This window comes from Peromyscus leucopus, chromosome 1 (assembly GCF_004664715.2).
Source record: "Peromyscus leucopus breed LL Stock chromosome 1, UCI_PerLeu_2.1, whole genome shotgun sequence".
Lineage (NCBI taxonomy): Eukaryota > Metazoa > Chordata > Mammalia > Rodentia > Cricetidae > Peromyscus > Peromyscus leucopus.
Window position 1 is genome coordinate 86,254,114 of NC_051063.1, and position 17,217 is coordinate 86,271,330.

Genomic DNA, 17,217 nt, shown 5'->3' on the forward strand with positions numbered 1-17,217 from the left:
CAAAGACACAGGATAGCTTTGGAGGGGCCTGGGTCAATACCCAATAGCCTCAAGTTTGTTCAAAAGAGCTTTTTATAATATGCCAAGGAGCGGGGCAAAAGACCTCCCCCTTGCAAGATCAAAGCACATTGTACAGCCAAGTGTAGATCCTTCCAAACACCTGGTAAACACACCCATGGCCAAATCATCTCCTTATGCAGCCCTGCTGGGTAAAGCAAGCGCAGATTCTCTGACCCTGAGTAATTTCTCACTAGATAGCCTCTGTGGGCCTCTGAAAGAAAGGAAGAAAGAAAGGAAAGAAGGAGGGAAGGAAGGAAGGAAGGAAAGAAGGAAGGAAAAGAAAATCATCATGGCTCTCAGGGCACAAAAAGTTGGGGAACGGAACTGACTAAGGTGCCAGTGCCATGTTCATCTGGAAGTAACCTCCAGCCTCAGATCCTCTTCCTGCCTCAGGGAGAAAAGTACACAGCAGATTCCAAGCTGCTGTCTCATCATGAGCCCAGGAAAGCAGACTTCATGTGCTGCCCCTTGAAGTCACATCTGTGTTGTCATGTCCATGCCAACCCCAGCATCCTCTTCTCTGTCTGCAGTTAAATCCCATCTCCATTCTTCCTAGCTGTAGGAGGTGGGGGTGGAGGGAGAACAGGTGGTCACTCATTCCCTGAAAATATCCCTTCATATGTGTGCAGGCTGTTATTAAATCGCCCTCAGATTTTCCTTCTTGAAGACTAAATCATTAGCTACCCTTTTCTGAACCACAAGGTGGAGAGGATTTGGCTGACTGTCGTTACCAACCTCAGTCAAGCTAGTGTAGGGGTTCCAGCGGTTTTTAAAGACTAGGTCATCAGACTCCTTCATCTAAGCAAGATCCTTAGGGCAGACGCCAGCAGACAGCATGCAAGATGAAGCGATGTCTGGCAGGTTGCAGGGACCAGCAGGAGGGCAAGCGGCATGGGTGAGTCAAATGTCTCTAGAGCTGATGCCCGTCAGGTGCATGCCCTACCTCCATGGCATCTCCTACTCTGAGCCCCGACAGCCAATGATTAAACATCACTCAGAGGCAGTCTGGCTGATGGACAACATCCTTCTAGTTTGGAAGTGCAGAAGTACCACAGAGATGATGTCCTAACACGCCAAGGTCTAGGTTGGACTTTGTAGCACCTGCTTCCATAAGCATCCTCTGGAAAATTGGTAGGAACTGGGGTTCCCTAGATCCTGTCCCTAAACCTGCTACATCCCAGTGTTTAAGTGAGTCTGTGAAGAGGGAGTTCAATGAGATTGTCACCTGCTTCTGTGCAGTCTCATTTAAGAATAACTTGTGTCTGGGGTGGCTTTGTCATCTCAATCATGGCCATGAACCAAAAAAAGGAAAACTCTTCACAAGTAGTGGGGTCACTCACATTGATAGGGACTTGTCTGGGGTGTGTGTTCAAGTGTGTGTGTGTGTGTGTGTTGTGTGTGTGTGTGTGTGTATGTGTGAAAGTGTGTCCATGTGTGTGCCTGTGTGTGCTTGTGTGCATGTGAGTGTATGCGCGCGCGGTGTGTGTGTGTGTGTGTGTGTGTGTGTGTGTGTGTGACCCAGGGCCTCACACCACTAAGGAAGTGCTATCTCTTCAGCCCATACACTTTGAGAATAAAAACAGAGTAGCGGAGAGCATTTACTGAGAACTCCCTGGGGGCTGGTACGGTGCTACGGGATAAATGCAGTTATTCTATGCACCATCAGGGAGAGTGCTTCCTGCCATGAAGCACCGATTTTGACCCCAATTCACTGAGGAGGACGCCGAGGCCCCCAGAGAAATGCATCCCAGGTCTCACAGCTAATGAGAGGTGAGCAGCATGACATTCAGACAGGCTAGCTGACTCCAGCAGCCAGAATTTCAACCTCCACGTTGTCCCTTCTTGCTTCCTGACAAACTCTGCTTTTCCAAGCATTAAATACAACAAGAAGCTCCAGGTTAAATGTATGCTTTGGGGGAAAGAAAGGGAACCACTTCTGGTGAACTATGCATCCATGTTTGTGGATTTTCCCCAGCAATTAGCGTTCTCTCCAGGCCCAGCAGGAAAGTATATGATACTCATTTTACAGATGAGGAAAGCTGAGGTTCACAGAGATGAAGTGGCTTGCCCCTAGTCGCGCATCATTAGGTAGAGCTTTTGCCCCTGGCAAAGACAGAGACCAAAAGAACTCTGATGACCACGCAGCATAGCTTGGGCTCTGGAGACCCTGTTTAACAGATGGCCTGCCTTCCTCTTTCAGAATAGCTGTTTAATTAGCTTTAAGCCTTCTTACTACCCTGGCATTCTGGGTAGAAACACAGCCCTGGGGGCGGGGGTGGGGTGGGGAGATACAGGTATAGCTAAGGCAGGATCTGAAGGACATGTTTTATATGCCATAAAATTAAAGTAGACTTAGGCAACAGGTTCCATCAGTGAGAATGGCCAAAGCTGAGCGTCCCTGAACCAGAAGCTGCATCGCTCAGATGGGTGGCAACAGCTGTTTCCACCACCCTGGCACTTTTGAATGATAACAGGTATTGTGAGGGCTGGAGGCTGCATTCCCACCTCTAATTCCCTTCTGAAGACTGTTATTATGTGTATGCATCTGCCGCCCAGGGCTTGGTGCTCTAGGCTGGTTCATCTTAAGAGCTGGAGATGGTAGCAGTACCACAAGAGGAACTGGAAGTCAGTCCCCAGACTGTCCTGCATTAGGAGGGATAGAATTCCACAAACATCTATGCTTCCCTCTGATATGCTACTAGAGACCTCTAAATGGGCCATGGCTACCTCATGGTGGGAATAATGCCTCTGACTCCAGCATCTTTTTCTTAAAAAGCCAGCCTTTCCTGCCATCTATGTGGTTCTCACCAGATAGTGACTCCTGATGCCACACGCATCTGGCTGCCTGCCCAGTCTCACTCTAGCAGGGTCCTGGGTCCTCTGGCTCAGCATGTGACCAAAGCAGGACCGTTACATGTGACATAGAATCTCTCTTCATTGGACCACAAACATAAAAATGTAAAGCAAGGACATTTTTCTCCCTTCTGTCTCTTTTGCCTCAAGAAACAAATCTACCCTGGGGGCAAAAAAAAAATCTGAAAGAAGCCATAAGAAGTGATAGATGTAGAGACTCCATGGCTTCTAAGACACTCCGGATTCCAGCTGTGTCTGCAGGATTTGCCCTTGGACTTCCCACTAATGAGCCCCTTCTCTCATGGAGTGACAGGAAACTACTTGACCTCTGGTCTTTGCACGTGTTGAACCTCACTGGCCTCATTGTGGTCTGCAGCTAAACCAATGCACCTGCCACTTTAAGGGGGAGGGGTTCCTTGTCCCCTGTACCACTGGACCTGGGCAGTCCATGGAAGCCTGTAGACTGAATTTCAAGAGAATGGTTTTAGAAGTATAGACCATAGTATATCAGACATCAGAGAAATTAATTACTTGGATATCAGTTATCAAAGTATTTAAGCAAATTGAAATATAGTAATATTTATCTTCCTCCTCTTTCCCCTGGATTTTATTTTGTTTATTTTCTACTTTTCTTTAATTTTTGAGATTATAATATAATTACATCATTTCTTCCCTCTTTTTCCTCTGTCGAAACTCTCCCGTACATTCCACCATGCTCCCTTTCAAATTCATGACCTCTTTTATCATTAATTGTTGTTACATGCATATATGTATATACATAAACGTTCCTAGATTGTATAGTGTTACTCATATGTGTGTTTTCAGGACTCCCATTTGGTATTGATAACTGATTGCTGTGCTCGTCCCTGGGGAAGACTATTTCTCCTGCTCCCAGCATTCCTTAGCTGCTTGTAGTTCTTCGTGTAGGGTCGAGGCCTCATGGTCTTGTTCCATTCAGCATATCTATCATTGTCCTTATTCGGCTCATGTTTAGGCAGTCATGTTGGTGAGATTTATGGGTGTGGTTTCTGATATTCTCAAGACACACAATCTCACGACGAACTCCCTGATTCTCTCTGGCTCTTATGATCTTCCCACCGTCTCTTCCACAAAGTTCTTTAAGCCTTGGGTGCAGAGTTGTTTTGTGTGTGTGTGTCCACTGGCACTAAGCTTCACAACTGTGTATTTTAATTGCTTGTGGTTTTCCTGTAATGGTCTCCATCTGTTGCAAAGAGAAGTTTCATGGCAGAGGAATGAGAACTCCACTTATCTGTGGGTATAAGGACACATATATATATAGACTGTAGCTATCTTCTGGGTTTTGATTCAGGGTGTCACCATGTAGCACAGGCTGGCCTGGAATGCCTAATCCTCTTGCCTCAGCCTCTTGAGTATTTGGGATTTTAGGCATGTGCCATCAAACCCAACTTATATGTGTTTCTTCACCGATGCAGTCAATGCAAAGATCTAGTGTTGGGCCTGATAACTATTGCAATTTTCAAGCTGTAAAGAGTTCAAACATGGGCTCTATGACTATAAAGGCATTTTCTGCCCAGCCTGATGACCAGAGTTCAATCCCTGGACGCATGTGGTAGAAGGAAAGACTAGATAGTCATCCTCTGACCTTTACATGCCTCCTGTGGCACACACATGCCTGCCCCACTCCCTGACACACACACACACATCATATGTACACACAATAAATAAATACATTTTATAAAAAAGAAAATTATAAGAAAGAATACAAATGGAATTTTAAGTGTCAACAGCAGCTGTAAGGCAGTATACAGCCACAAGCTTTCCCTTGGCCAGAACACGTGTTCTGGATTGTTGCCAGCCTTTGTAATGTAAGTTCACAGACTACGTGGACATCTCTCCATAGATCCCTGAGATTAAGCACTATTGGCCCCCAAAACAATCCCCCTGCCTGCAATTCTCAGGACTCAGTTTAATGACAGTCCCTCAAGGAAGCCTTCCCTGACCCTCATCGCTCTGGATCAGCGTCCCTGCTCTGTACCCTCGGGGTTTCCCCTTGTCACCCCACAAGTCACAGGTAGTTCTGTTTGTCCGTCTCGAGAAAAAGTGTCATCTACCTCACTGAAACAAGGTGGTCTGAGTCCAGGTGACATCTCAAAGCTGGACTGCAAGCGCCTGTGAAGGACAGGGCAATGATCAAAAGGTCACAGGACCCTGGAATCTAGTCTGGGGGTGACCTTGCACGCTCATCTGATGAAGGCTTTAAAGCTGACCTCTGAGGATGGAGCAGCCATGCATGAACAGCTGGGCCTTCCTGGGGAGTAGATCAGCTTATCCCTTTACTGTGGATAGCTCACTCTGCCCTCCAATCCAGCACTACAGCCTCCTCACTTGTGAAAGGGAGAGAGATGCCACTGAGCAGCCTTGCGGAATTCCCACAGAGATTAAACAAGGATCGGTGTGGTGTGCTCGGCACCCCAGTGTAACTAACACTTTACTTGAGTGTTGGAGCTGTACTTGTGAGCAGCCATTGCTGTCCATTTACTCACTCAGCAAGCACTTAAATAGTTATTAAGCACCCATTGTGCTAGGTACTTCGCATGCAACCAAGACATTTAATAATAACAGAAGTAGATTTGCAGGTTCTATGATTTCCCACACCAAGTAAACACTTCTCTTGCCAGGATCCTTAGTATTGTCACAGACTTCAAATCTTAAGAAATGAAGGTCCCAGGGGCCAAGTGTGGTGGTGCACGCCTGCAGTCTCAGCCCTAGGGAGGCAGAGGCGGGAGATTGGAGAGTTCAAGGACAACCTTGGCTACATAATGACTTTGAGGCAAGTCTGGGGTACACAGTGGCACCTTATCTACAAAACCCCAGAGAGAAGAGAGGAGCATAGGTGCTTATGACAGTAGTGGTGATGGGGGTGATGGAGGTGGGGTGGAGAGGAGGGCAAAGGAGAAAGGAGAGGGGGAGGGACCAGGTGAGAGAAGGGGACAGGAATCAAGAATTAAGTTTGCTCCAAGAAGTTCATCTCCCTTCTCCCTAGGATCAAGCATTATGGGACCAGCAGCCAGAGCAGCTAGGGGAAGGATTCAAGTTTAGGCTTCCTCCTGGATCCCGGCTCCTGGAACCCATATACCCTCCAGACAAGTTTCTTTATCTCTATATGCCTCCTTTTTTGCATATCTAAACAGTGGGCTAGAAAAGGAGTCTACTTCAAGTTTATCTGAAAATTAGAATGTTGACTGTGTGCCGAAGGTAGAAGACAGACGTGAAGCTGGGCTTAGGTTTAGCAGGGCTCGGTAATGCATGCTTGTAACCTCAGGCTTGGATGTGGAGACAGTAGCGTCTGAGGTCAGCCTAGGCTACATGGTGAGAACTGATTTCAAAATTAATAATAATAATGTAAGCTAGATGTTACTATTTATAGAAACATCGATCAAACTCTTCTAGCCCCTCCCATCTCTCCAAGAAGTAGGCTTCCTCTGTGAAGCCTCCTCCCCCACAAGGGAAACACTGAATTAACACAGGTAAATACCGTCATGTGGTTAAGCCTGCCAAGTGTGAGGAAGGCAGTCAATGCCTTGGGGAGTGGCCTGACCTCTCTGTACCTCAGTTTCCCCATCTTTAAATAGGGGCCAAACCCAGCACAGGGGCCAGAATCTGCCAGCACAGGGACCAGCAACAAGTGGACACCTTGCCGAGGACCTACCCTGCTCTAGGCTCTGTAGTAGAGATAATGACAGAGCCAAGGCACACGAGTGGTGCTCTGGAAACATGGACCTCCCTGACCCATTATCCACACTCAGTGTGTTCTTTCCCAAGAGAAACATAAACACTCCCTACAAAGGACTCCAGAGACCAAGTGTGACTCCACCATAACCCAGCTTGGAGGACCACAGTTTATTTGGTTTACTTACAGAGCATGGGTGAGGGGTTACTTGCAGGAGTATGGGTGGTCCCCCAAAGAATCTGCACCACTTGAAAAAAAAAATCTCACTTCTCCTTAGCTGCGTATATGAAGGTCGTCCACCAACCCAACTGGCTTCAATTAACCTTCCACCATCTATATACTCTAGCATCTCAGAGATAGTGAGGCTGCGTGCCATTAGGGCAGAATTACGTACCAACGGCTTGGAGGTGCAGGAGGGAGCAGCCAGAATCTAAGGCGAGGGTCTAGCTACCCTCTCCAACCCCTCCTTATATGAGAGAAGGCCACCAGTCAACAAGCCCTACCTCCGTGTTCTCTTACAAAGTAGCACAGCTGCTCTGATGAAGGTGACGGCTGTTAGGCTCAGAGGATCCAGTTATTCAACTTGTCGCATGCTGTGCTACAAATGTCGTACTCCCGGATGCTCGATTTTTCCTTGTGTGCGTTACATACCTAATTACTTCCATATTCCTTTACTCATTTATCTCCCCTGGAGGCTAGGCTGGGCAGAAATTTGACCCCATTTTTATTGGTGAAAAAGACCGGGACGCCAAGAGGTTGAAATGACAAGCCTGATGAGTTGGTGAGCAGCGACACCAGCTGCCAGGCATGGAAAATAGAAACTCAAGGAGGGCCACGTTCCACCTCAAGTCCCTAGCTGGAGGGTTGCACCGACCTTAGTGGCCTAGCGAGGGAGACCCTGGGCTGGGAGATGCACTGGCGATCTTCCAGTGCGGGGGGGAACGGGGGACGGACGGGGGCACGGGGAGGTGGGTCCAGGCAGCAGGTGAAGTCCACCGCCAGCGACAGGTCCTGAACACTGGAGTCCCAGATGCCCTCGGGTAGAGTCACGCCGGCGCTGGGTGGCGCTACGCGGCCGCCCTGCACCAGACCTGTTGCGTCCTGGGCTCGGTAAAGAGGCCCACCCAGAGCCGAGCCAGGGTGAACGTCCCCCTGCCCCAGCACTGTCCCGGGAACTGCCAGGTCCGCCCTAAATAGGTGGCGCCTGCCCTTCAACCTCTACACAGTCCCCAGCCCGGTTCTAGGCGCGTCGGGTGCGGCTAGCATAAAACTTTCGCCAAACCGCTCGGACAGAGGGCGGGTTGGAGGGGGACCTTCCAATTCCAGACCCCACAACGGTCTGCGCGGTGTCACCTCAGCCTCTCAGTCGCCCCAGAAGCCCTGCTGTCGATCAGGCAGTGGATCGGTACCACTCTAGTTCCTGCCGGCGGCGCTGACCCGGGCACCGCCCCCGCCTACCCCTTCGAGGTCCCCTATCCCCTCCCCCGCCTCCCGCGCTCCGGCCTCAGCGTCGCCGGCCCCGCCCGCGCCGGGGTCGCCGCAGTCCCCACGGCTCGCCTGGGACTTCCTGGCCAGGCGTCCCAGCTTTATTGCAACCCGGGAGCTCCCCAAGGTGTGGCTGTGGGTGCTGGTCCACCAGAGGCTGAAGCCGGGGACCTCAGGGCATCCTGGTTCTGAGCTCCAGGGAGGCGGCCCCGCAGGGTTGGGCAAGGACGGGGCGGCCGGCGGAGGGGCGGGCGCCGCTCATCAGTCACGCCAGTCACGTCTGGGGCCACCCGGCCGCCCACTGGTGTCTTGCCGGCTGGTCGTGCCACCTCGCCGTGCCGGCGAGGGCAAAGGGGCTGTGGCGACGCCATGCCCGGGCCGGAGTGAGTGAGCGCGGGCGAAGATGGCGTACATCCAGGTAGGACTGTGGCTGGGGGGACGGCCAGGGGATACCGGGGACCGCGCCCCCTCGGCCGGGAGCGCGCGACGCGGGAGTGCGCACCACCCAGCTCCCACAAACTTACTAGAGGGAAAAATAAAAAAATCCAAAAACAACAAAACAACGGTTGCCCCAGAGCAGGCACCTGTGCGTGTCCTGGAACCAGGGCAGGGGACCTCAGATCCGGAATGGAGGGCCCTGCTTGGGACCTGCATTCTCGCGCTCGCCTCCCTGGGAAGGGAGACCGTAGGGTGACTTTGCACACACCCCCACCCTCGTCCCCCTGGCACCTACCCCAGGGGAGGGGCTGCAGGAGGGCGGCCCGGGGCGCCCCAGCCACCCGACCCGCCAGCGCCCGTTGCCGTGGTGATGGCTCGGGCTAATTGGCCGATGGAGCCAGCTGGAGGCAGCTGTTCAGACCTAGAGGGACAAGGACATCGTTCGCCCGGGCACTGGGTGCAGAGGGGTGGGGACATCCAAAGGCCAGAGCACACTAGTGAGGGCTGTGGGGATGGTTACTTTAGTCCGTTAAGGTCTGAGAAGTGCAGGATCCCCCCCCCATCCCTCTCAGAGCGCCCCCAAGACTCCCAGACGCAGAGAATTTCCAAGTATCTCCCCCCCCAACCCCACCCCGCCTTTAGAGGGGACGGGTGGGGATGGACTGTGTTGCTTGGTGAAGAAACCGATTTCTTTTACAAATTGCGAAGTGGTGACAGGTCATCCCCAAGGTCACTCGGTCAGACTCGCGAACAGATCGAAGAGCTGCAGAGTTCTAGGACTGCATGCTCTTAGCAGGAGAGGAAGGGAGCAGAGTGACTTCCAGGTCCAGGGACTCACTTTTGTCTCCCAGCCTCAGCTTGGTGTGTGTGGAGGAGGGCAGGGGACTGCAGACCCCCTAGGGCTCCCCTGCTACCTTGTACCCTGCTCCTCAGATGGCCTGCCACCAGGTGGAACCTGACCCTCTCCTCTGGCTTTGATCCCCAGGAATGGCTTGCTTTTTCATGGATTGCCTAGGTCCTGATTTCAAGTTCAATGAAGGTCACATTTACTGTACATCTACTGTGTCTTGGAAGTTGTTGGGATGCTGTTGAATAGTTGCTCTACACCAAGATGACACCAATTATGGAACAGCACTGAGGACATAGGTCACAGTCTCTGCCCCTCTGATGTCCAAGGAAGTGAGCAGAGAACAGTGAAACCAGTTTTATGGTTCTTCGTCGAATTAATATGTTTTCTTTTTCTGAGACAGGCTAGCTCCTGCCTCGTCTTCCGAGTGCTGGGATTACAGTGGTGGGTCACTGCTCAGCTACCTAAACCATATTTCAGAACAGAGAAGTTAAGTCACTTGCCAAGGTCACACACATTGCTACTTAGCAGTCATAGTGGGATGTGAACTATAGGCTGGGAGGGGGATGTGTAAGTCCTGCTTCTCAGGGGGTCCTGGCTCCCCTCTTAGAAACAGTCTCTGAACGTCTACAGAAGAGGAATAGTAGTATTCTTTTTCTTCTGCCACAACTTTTCACTGGGGAAAACAGTGCTAACGCCAGCACGGGGAGGTCAGAGAGTGGGCGTGGCTATGCACCCGCAAAGCTTTATTTGTTTCCGTCAATGAGTTTCAGCGACTTTCTGAAAGTCAGGAAATAGTTGTCTGTGATGTTTTGCAGCCATTTAAAAATTCTCGAATCCACAAGTCGCCCACACCTTTCATCCCAACAGCACTCTGGAGGCAGAAGCAGGCATATCTCTGTGAGGTGGAGGCCAGCCTGGTCTACACAGCAAGTTCCAGGACAGCCAGGGATACACAGAGAAACTGTCTTGAAAAACCAACCAAACAAACAAACAAAACGGGAATCCTTCTTTGCTGGAGGGCTGGGTAGTGGCCTACCATGGGGCTGTCAGCTGGACTCTGCTGGCCTCTGTGGGGTGCCTGGGACTTTCTCTATATGCTTCCTGGCTTGAATCAGTTCTCCAATGGTATCAGAAGAGGGAGACCAGAGGATGGAGTGAGGCAGATGAGACCCTGGCCTTGGGTCTTCCTTCCCGTTCCCTTTGTCCCTGCCTTGGGCTGCTCCTGGGCCACCATCTCGTACCTGGGCTTTGAGAAACCTGTGCATCATCCAGCAGTTTCCCTGCTCATCGTGGCTGTGTTAATGGCTAAATGGATCTCTTGACCACCTGTGCCTTGAGAACACACCCGCAAGTTGCTAGAATGCCACAGGTGCTTGGAAAGCATTCCTTCACTTTGCGGTGCCTGGGGGACCCTGGAGGACTGGGGAGGACTGTGGCACATCTCAGGGTGTGCGTGACAGTGGAGAACAGCTCTCCTTCCACCATGCGGGTCCTGGGGATTGAACCCAGGTCACTGAGTTTGGCGACAAGCACCATCACTCACTGCACCATCTCACCAGCCCTCAGCTATTTGGCCTTTTTTCTTTCTAGACAAGGTCTTGTTGTGTAGTCCAGGCTGGCCTCCAATTCACAGCCTTCCTTCCTCCGTCTCCTGGGGCCAGGATGATGGGCACACACCACTATGCTCAGCTTAGAGCAAACAGCTTCAAGTAAGCCCCACGAGAGCTCAGTCTTTAGGGCTTGAACTTGCCAGGGTGGCTCTTGGTGGCTCTTGGTGACCAGGAGGAATCATCTTGTCTCAGAAGCCACAGAGAAGGTGTGTTTATTTTGAGGTTGAGAGTCACACAGCATTTCTATATTAAGAAATCATCAAAAGAAGCAATCCAGGCTCAGAGCCCACCTCCCTCCCAACTTATAGGTCTTATGATCTGTGACCTTTAGCACTCTGTGTCTGGCTGAGTTGGGAGGGACCTGTGACCTTTAAGTGCTTTCCCATGAGACAACCCATGGCACTTCTCGGAGCTTGAGTTTTAGTTAATAGTATCACCACCTACGCTATTATTAATTGTTTTTTTTCCCTCTAGAATTGGACTCTAAGGGCTTGAGTTCAAATCCTCAGCACCCATGTGAAAGCTGAGTGTGGTGGTGTGTTACCCTAGTGCTGGTGAGGCAGAGACAGGAGAATCCCTGTGGCTCCCTGACTGACCAGCCTAGAGTTGATGAGCTCCAGGTTCATGGTCAAGATCCTGTGTCACTCAAGATCCTGACATTGACCTCTGTCCTCTACATACATGTGCACACATGTACGTGCATGTGTCCAAGCACTCACAGGAATGAATATGTACACATGCTACACACATACACAGTGGAAAATCAAACTCTCTTTTTTATTTTAACTTACAAAAAAAAAATCAAGTTGGACATGATAGTACATACCTATAATCCCAGAATCTGGGAGGATGAGGCAGGAGGATGAAGCATTCTAGGTTGGCCTGGGCCACAGAGTTATACCCTATTTCAGGACAGTCAGCAAGCCACCAGGCACACAAAAGGTCTGTGAAGGAAACTGTGTCACCCATGGGCAAAGAGAGTCAAGATCACATGATGGAAGCAGAAGGCGGCTGGAAAAATAAACACATGGGAATGCTACAATATTAAATGTGAGCTGGACTGGGCTCTCCCCAGCCTTAGAGGACTCCTCTTGCTATGTTTACAAGGAAGAGCAAGGGTCGAAAGATGTTAACATCTGGGAGCAGCCCCAGACTGTCTCCTCCCTGTTGGCTCCCTGTGCACTCCAAAGCCCTGGGTTTGGGCTGCACCTCCGTTCCAGCCTAGGAACTGTCCTAATCTGGTCAGCAGGATTTGATGCCTGCCTGGTGGGTTAAGTCGATCATGTGTTTGGTTTAGTTTTGAATCAAAAAATCCTGGGGCTGTAAAGATGGCTCAGCTGGCAAAGTTGCTTGCCACAAAATTTGATGACCTGACTTTGACCCTTGGAACCAGGTGGAGGAAGGAGAGGATGGACTCCCGAGAGTTGTCCTCTGACCGCCACATAGTGCGTGGATGGTTGTGACCACACGCAGAGAGAGACGTGAATGCACACACGCACTAAAGAAATGTAATAATAAAAAAAAAAAAATAAGGAAATCCTGGATCCACAGAGGAGCCCTTCTCTGGAAGAAGAGGAGGGAGTCTGGGGCTTGGGGACCTATGAGAAGAAGATGGGGTAGGGGTGGAACCACACCAGGGAGAGAGGACCAGCCCCTGGCTTCCTTCCAGCCCCTCCCCCATTTGTGGGTGGTCGAAGGATGCTCTCCACCAGCAGGATTGGAGCAGAATTGGAAGGTAGGGCCCTGGCAGGGGCGGGGGAGTCAGCCTGTCAGTTTAGCTAATCAGGCCCTCTTGGGTTGGCTTCTGGCTATTTCAGTCTGGGAAGGTTTGCGAGTCCCCTCAAGTGTGGCTGCGTTGTTGAGTAGCTTGACGATCTGTCTACCCGCTCTGATTCATAACAGCACACGGTGCACCTCCAATGGAAAAGCTCACATTTCCCGTTTATTCGCTGTTAGTTAACCGAGAGGCTGCCAGCAGCCCTGCAAACATAGCCATACCTTGGTAGTAAAGTCAGCTCCCTCCCCAGAATGGTGAGTGCGAAGATGCAGGGTGCTGTTCTCTGTTGTTTTTGTCTTGCTGTTCTTTGAGTTGCTGGAAGATTGCTAAACTGGTTCTCTCTCTCTCTCTCTCTCTCTCTCTCTCTCTCTCTCTCTCTCTCTCTCTCTCTCTCTCTCTCTCTCCCCTGCCCCTCACCCTGGCTTCACCGTGGCTCTCTAAAAGGGCAGTTGGAACCACTGAACGAGGTGGGTTAATTCAATTATCTGTTTGGTCTGGATTCTAATCAAATGCTTGCCTTTCCGTTTGGAGCCTGGTGTGGGGCTGGGGCATGACTGAGTACTGAGTCACAGGGTATAAGCAAGGGTACAGTTTCTGTTCCTTCCTACCGAAGGGAGACCCTGACAAAAGGGACATCCCTGGACAGCATGTGTGTCCCAACTCCGTGGGATTCCCCTAGTTTAGTTGCATGTCCCTGGGGCTATTTTTCCTGAAGTATCTTTTTGTTGTTGTTGTTGTTTGTTTTTTGTTTTTGTTTTTCCTTTTGCCAGGAGAGAACCCTATGCATTGTGTGTTTGAGAACATATTGCCTGGCCCTCTCCATGTTGTAATAACCGCCCACCTGTCAAGAAAGGCACACACATAAACTACAAAGGCAAACACCTGCGAGTGTTTTGCTTGCTCCGAATGGCTGGCTGCAGCCACGTCTGTTTGCCACCTTGTGCCCACGGTGCATAAATAGGAGAGGGAAAAAAAATTTTTTTTCTCCTACCAGCAACTCTGTTCTGGGGTGCCTATTTGTCATGGGTGGAGCCCATCCCAGACGGACTGCTTATAATTTGGGGGTGTTCTCTCTCTTCTCCCTCTTCCTCACCCTCCTCCTCCCTCCTCCTCCCCGCAATGGCCTCAGGGATTTCTTTCCAGAATCTCTGATGTACTGCTGTGTGGATGGACTTGTCGACACTGCTGTCAGAGGTGCTATGAGTCCAGCTGCTGCCAGTCCAGCGAAGACGAAGTGGAGATCTTGGGACCTTTCCCTGCCCAGACTCCTCCATGGCTGTGAGTAACCCACTGCGACATTCACCTCCCAGCATCCCCTCCACTGGAGGACCGGCAGAGGGTGGGGTGAGATAGGCTGAGTTACCATGGACATAGCTGGGAAGGGCTTCTCTGTGCCCCCTCATTTGCGGGCCAGCTGGTAGCACCAGCTGGCGGTGAGGCTCCTGCTCAGCCGTTCTCACACCGAGCTTCTGAGATGCAAGCCGGGGGATGCTAATCTTGGGGACACTTTAAGTAGCCCAAGTATCCAAGCAGAAAAAGATCTGGGTTCTTTTTGAAGAACGTCTTCGAAGGAGGAGCAGTGTCTGTTCCCTTCCCAGACAGCATGACAGACTGTCCGAAATGCTCAGTCCCAGGCCTGCGCTGAGTAGGTGCTTAGTGAATCTTAGCTGCCAGCACCTTTCTGATGGCGCCTTTTGGCTGACCTAAACAAGGCCTGCATCCCCAGAGCCACAGGGAGGCGTGCCCGGCCCATCCTGCCTCCAGGGCTTGTGGTGTTCACTCTGGCATCTTCTGTTTTATTTCTAATCCACTCCCCTCCTGCGCCCGCATGCACCGTCTTCATCTGCCAGTCGCTCAGATATTTTGGGAAGGCAGTGTTGAAGCTTGGCCACATGTCTGATCCACCTCTCTGTGGCAGGGAGAGTGATCTGGTCGGAGACTGGGGAGGAGCCACGAGACCTGGGTTGGGAAAGACCTAGAAATCATCAACAACAGCTGCTGAGGATTCTGGGAGGGAGGCCCAGAGAGGAGATGGTGCTGGGTAGAGTCAGAACCCAGGGGTAGCTGGGTACAATGGGAACCTAGGGGTAGGACCTAGAACTGACTCAGCTGAATCTTGGGCTGAAATCCCAGAAGCCCCTGGAGCCCATCTTTCCTCTGGGTTGGAGGTCATGCCATGCATGCTCTTATTTTTTCTTCTTAGAAGCAAGTTTCAGGTGTTTCCAGAACACAGTGGTTTCATGTCAGCCTATGTGAGTTCAAATTCAGTTTCTGCTACAGCTTTCTAACTCTTTAACCCTGAGAAAGTTGCTTGACTTCTATGAGCTTGGTTTTCCATCTGTAAAATGGGATGATAAGAGTCAGGCAGTGTTGGCACACGCCTTTAATCTCAGCACTCAGGAGGTAGAGGCAGGCAGATCTCTGTGAGCTGAGGGCAGCCTGGTCTATAGAATGAATTCCAGAACAGCCAGGGCTACACAGAGAAACCCTATCTTGGGGGAAAAAAAGTGTGTGTGTGTGTGTGTGTGTGTGTGTGTGTGTGTGTGTGTGTGTGTAATGATAATAAATAAATAAATAAATAAATAAATAAATAAATAAATAAATAAGGGTTGGGGATTTAGCTCAGTGGTAGAGCGCTTGCCTAGCAAGCACAAGGCCCTGGGTTCAGTCCTCAACTGGGTCGGGGGAGGAATAAATAAATAAATGGTATGTACCAAATAGGTTTGTTGAGTTTGTGTTTAGAAAAGTACTTAAGAGCACTTAAGACTTTGCTGATGATCAAAAGTGGGACACTTATTGTTTATTGAGGCAGGGTCTCACTATGTAGCCTTGGTTGGCCTGGAACTCTTTAAAGACCAGGCTAACCTTTAACTCACTAAGATCTGCCTGCCTCTGCCTCCTGGGTTCTAGGATTAAAGGCATAGACCACCATTCCTTGCTTATTTTTATTTTCATTTTTTAAGGCAGGGTCTCCTATAGCCAGGCTGGCCTTGAACTTACTATGTTGCCAAAGATGACCTTGAATTTCTGATCTTCCTGCATCCACCTCCTGAGTGCTGAGATTACAGGCATGGGCCACCATACCCAGGCCTATCCATGCTAGTCAAGCATTCTACCCTCTGAGCTCTGTCTCCAGTCCTGTGAGTGCAATTTTCTTCCGTTTGTTTTTGTGTGTATGTTTTTGAGACGGGTTTCTCTGGCTGTCCTGGATCTTGCTCTGTAGACCAGGCTGGCCTTGAACTCACAGAGATTCATCTGCCTCTGCCTCCTGAGTGCTGGAATTAAAGGCGTGCTACTACTACTACTACCACCACCACCACCACCACCACCACCACCACTACCACTGCCTGGCAAATGAGTGCAATTTTTAAAGACCCTGGTTTGGCTTTGATTTCCTTATCTAGAGAATGAGAATAGTAAAATAATTTATCTCACAGGGCTATAAGTAAGAGTAAGTGAAGAAGGCTAGCCACAGTAATGCATGCTTTTAATCCCAGGGCTGGGGAGGTGGAGGCAGGAGGGCTGTGAGTTCAAGATCACCCTGAGCTATGTAGTGAGACCCTGTCTCAAAAACAAATGTGAATGAGCTGCCTTCAGAATGCATTTAGCCCAGGGGCAAGAGATCCATAAGCATTCTTTCTGTCATTATTGGGTGTCAACAGACACCTTTCACTCATCTCAAGGACATGATTTCAAGTAGATGGTCACAAAGCTGAGATGTAAGAGACAAGCCCATTTCATAGGGTCCTGGTCGCAGAGTGGCTGAGACCATTTGGTTCCTAAAAGCCACATGTCTTTGTCATGCAAAAGAAAAGCTGATGACCAGGTAGAACATCACACCTGTATTCCCAGTCCTAAAATTGGAGGCAGAAGAAGCGTGAGTCCCAGGCCAGCTTCCGGAACTCAAGGGCTAGGAATGGAGCTCAGCGTTTGCAGCGTGTGTGAGGCTCAAGGTTTGATTCTCAAACTGGAGATGAAACAGAAGGGAAAATACATCCAAACATACACGCACATGCATGTGCACATATGTGTGAGTATATACGTGTATATAGTTTCAAAAGTCTGTTGGCCACCTGACTAGCCCTCAGGAAGAACCTGGACCCTGAAAATGCTCTTGTTCACTCACCATCACAGAAAAGTGAGGCTCAGTTTCCTTGATCTATGATGTATGGTATGTTTGCACATGTGTACATTTTGTAAGTACATGTGAAGGCCATGAGTCAACCCCAAGTCTTCACCTTGCACCTCAAGACAAGGCCTCTTGCTGTTCTCCACTGCATACACCGGGCTAGCTGGCCTGTGACCTTCTGGGGACTTCTCTGTCTCTGCCTCTTATCTTCCAGTAGTGCTGGCTTTCATGAGGATCTGAACTCAGGTCCTCAGCAACATGTGACAAGGGTTGCCCGCTGAACCACCTTCCCAGCCCGGTAGT

General features: G+C 50.3%; 1 protein-coding gene across 1 annotated transcript in view; it reads left to right on the top strand.

The window, feature by feature from the left end:
• The first annotated feature begins 8,413 nt into the window (after positions 1-8,413).
• Positions 8,414-17,217, top strand: part of Syt17 (synaptotagmin 17) — a 72,056-nt gene continuing 63,252 nt past the window's right edge. Inside the window, 3 exon segments of the mRNA XM_028867785.2 lie at positions 8,414-8,528; positions 13,235-13,252; positions 13,915-14,063. Coding sequence (XP_028723618.1) covers positions 8,514-8,528; positions 13,235-13,252; positions 13,915-14,063 — 182 coding nt within the window. The 5' untranslated portion in view covers positions 8,414-8,513.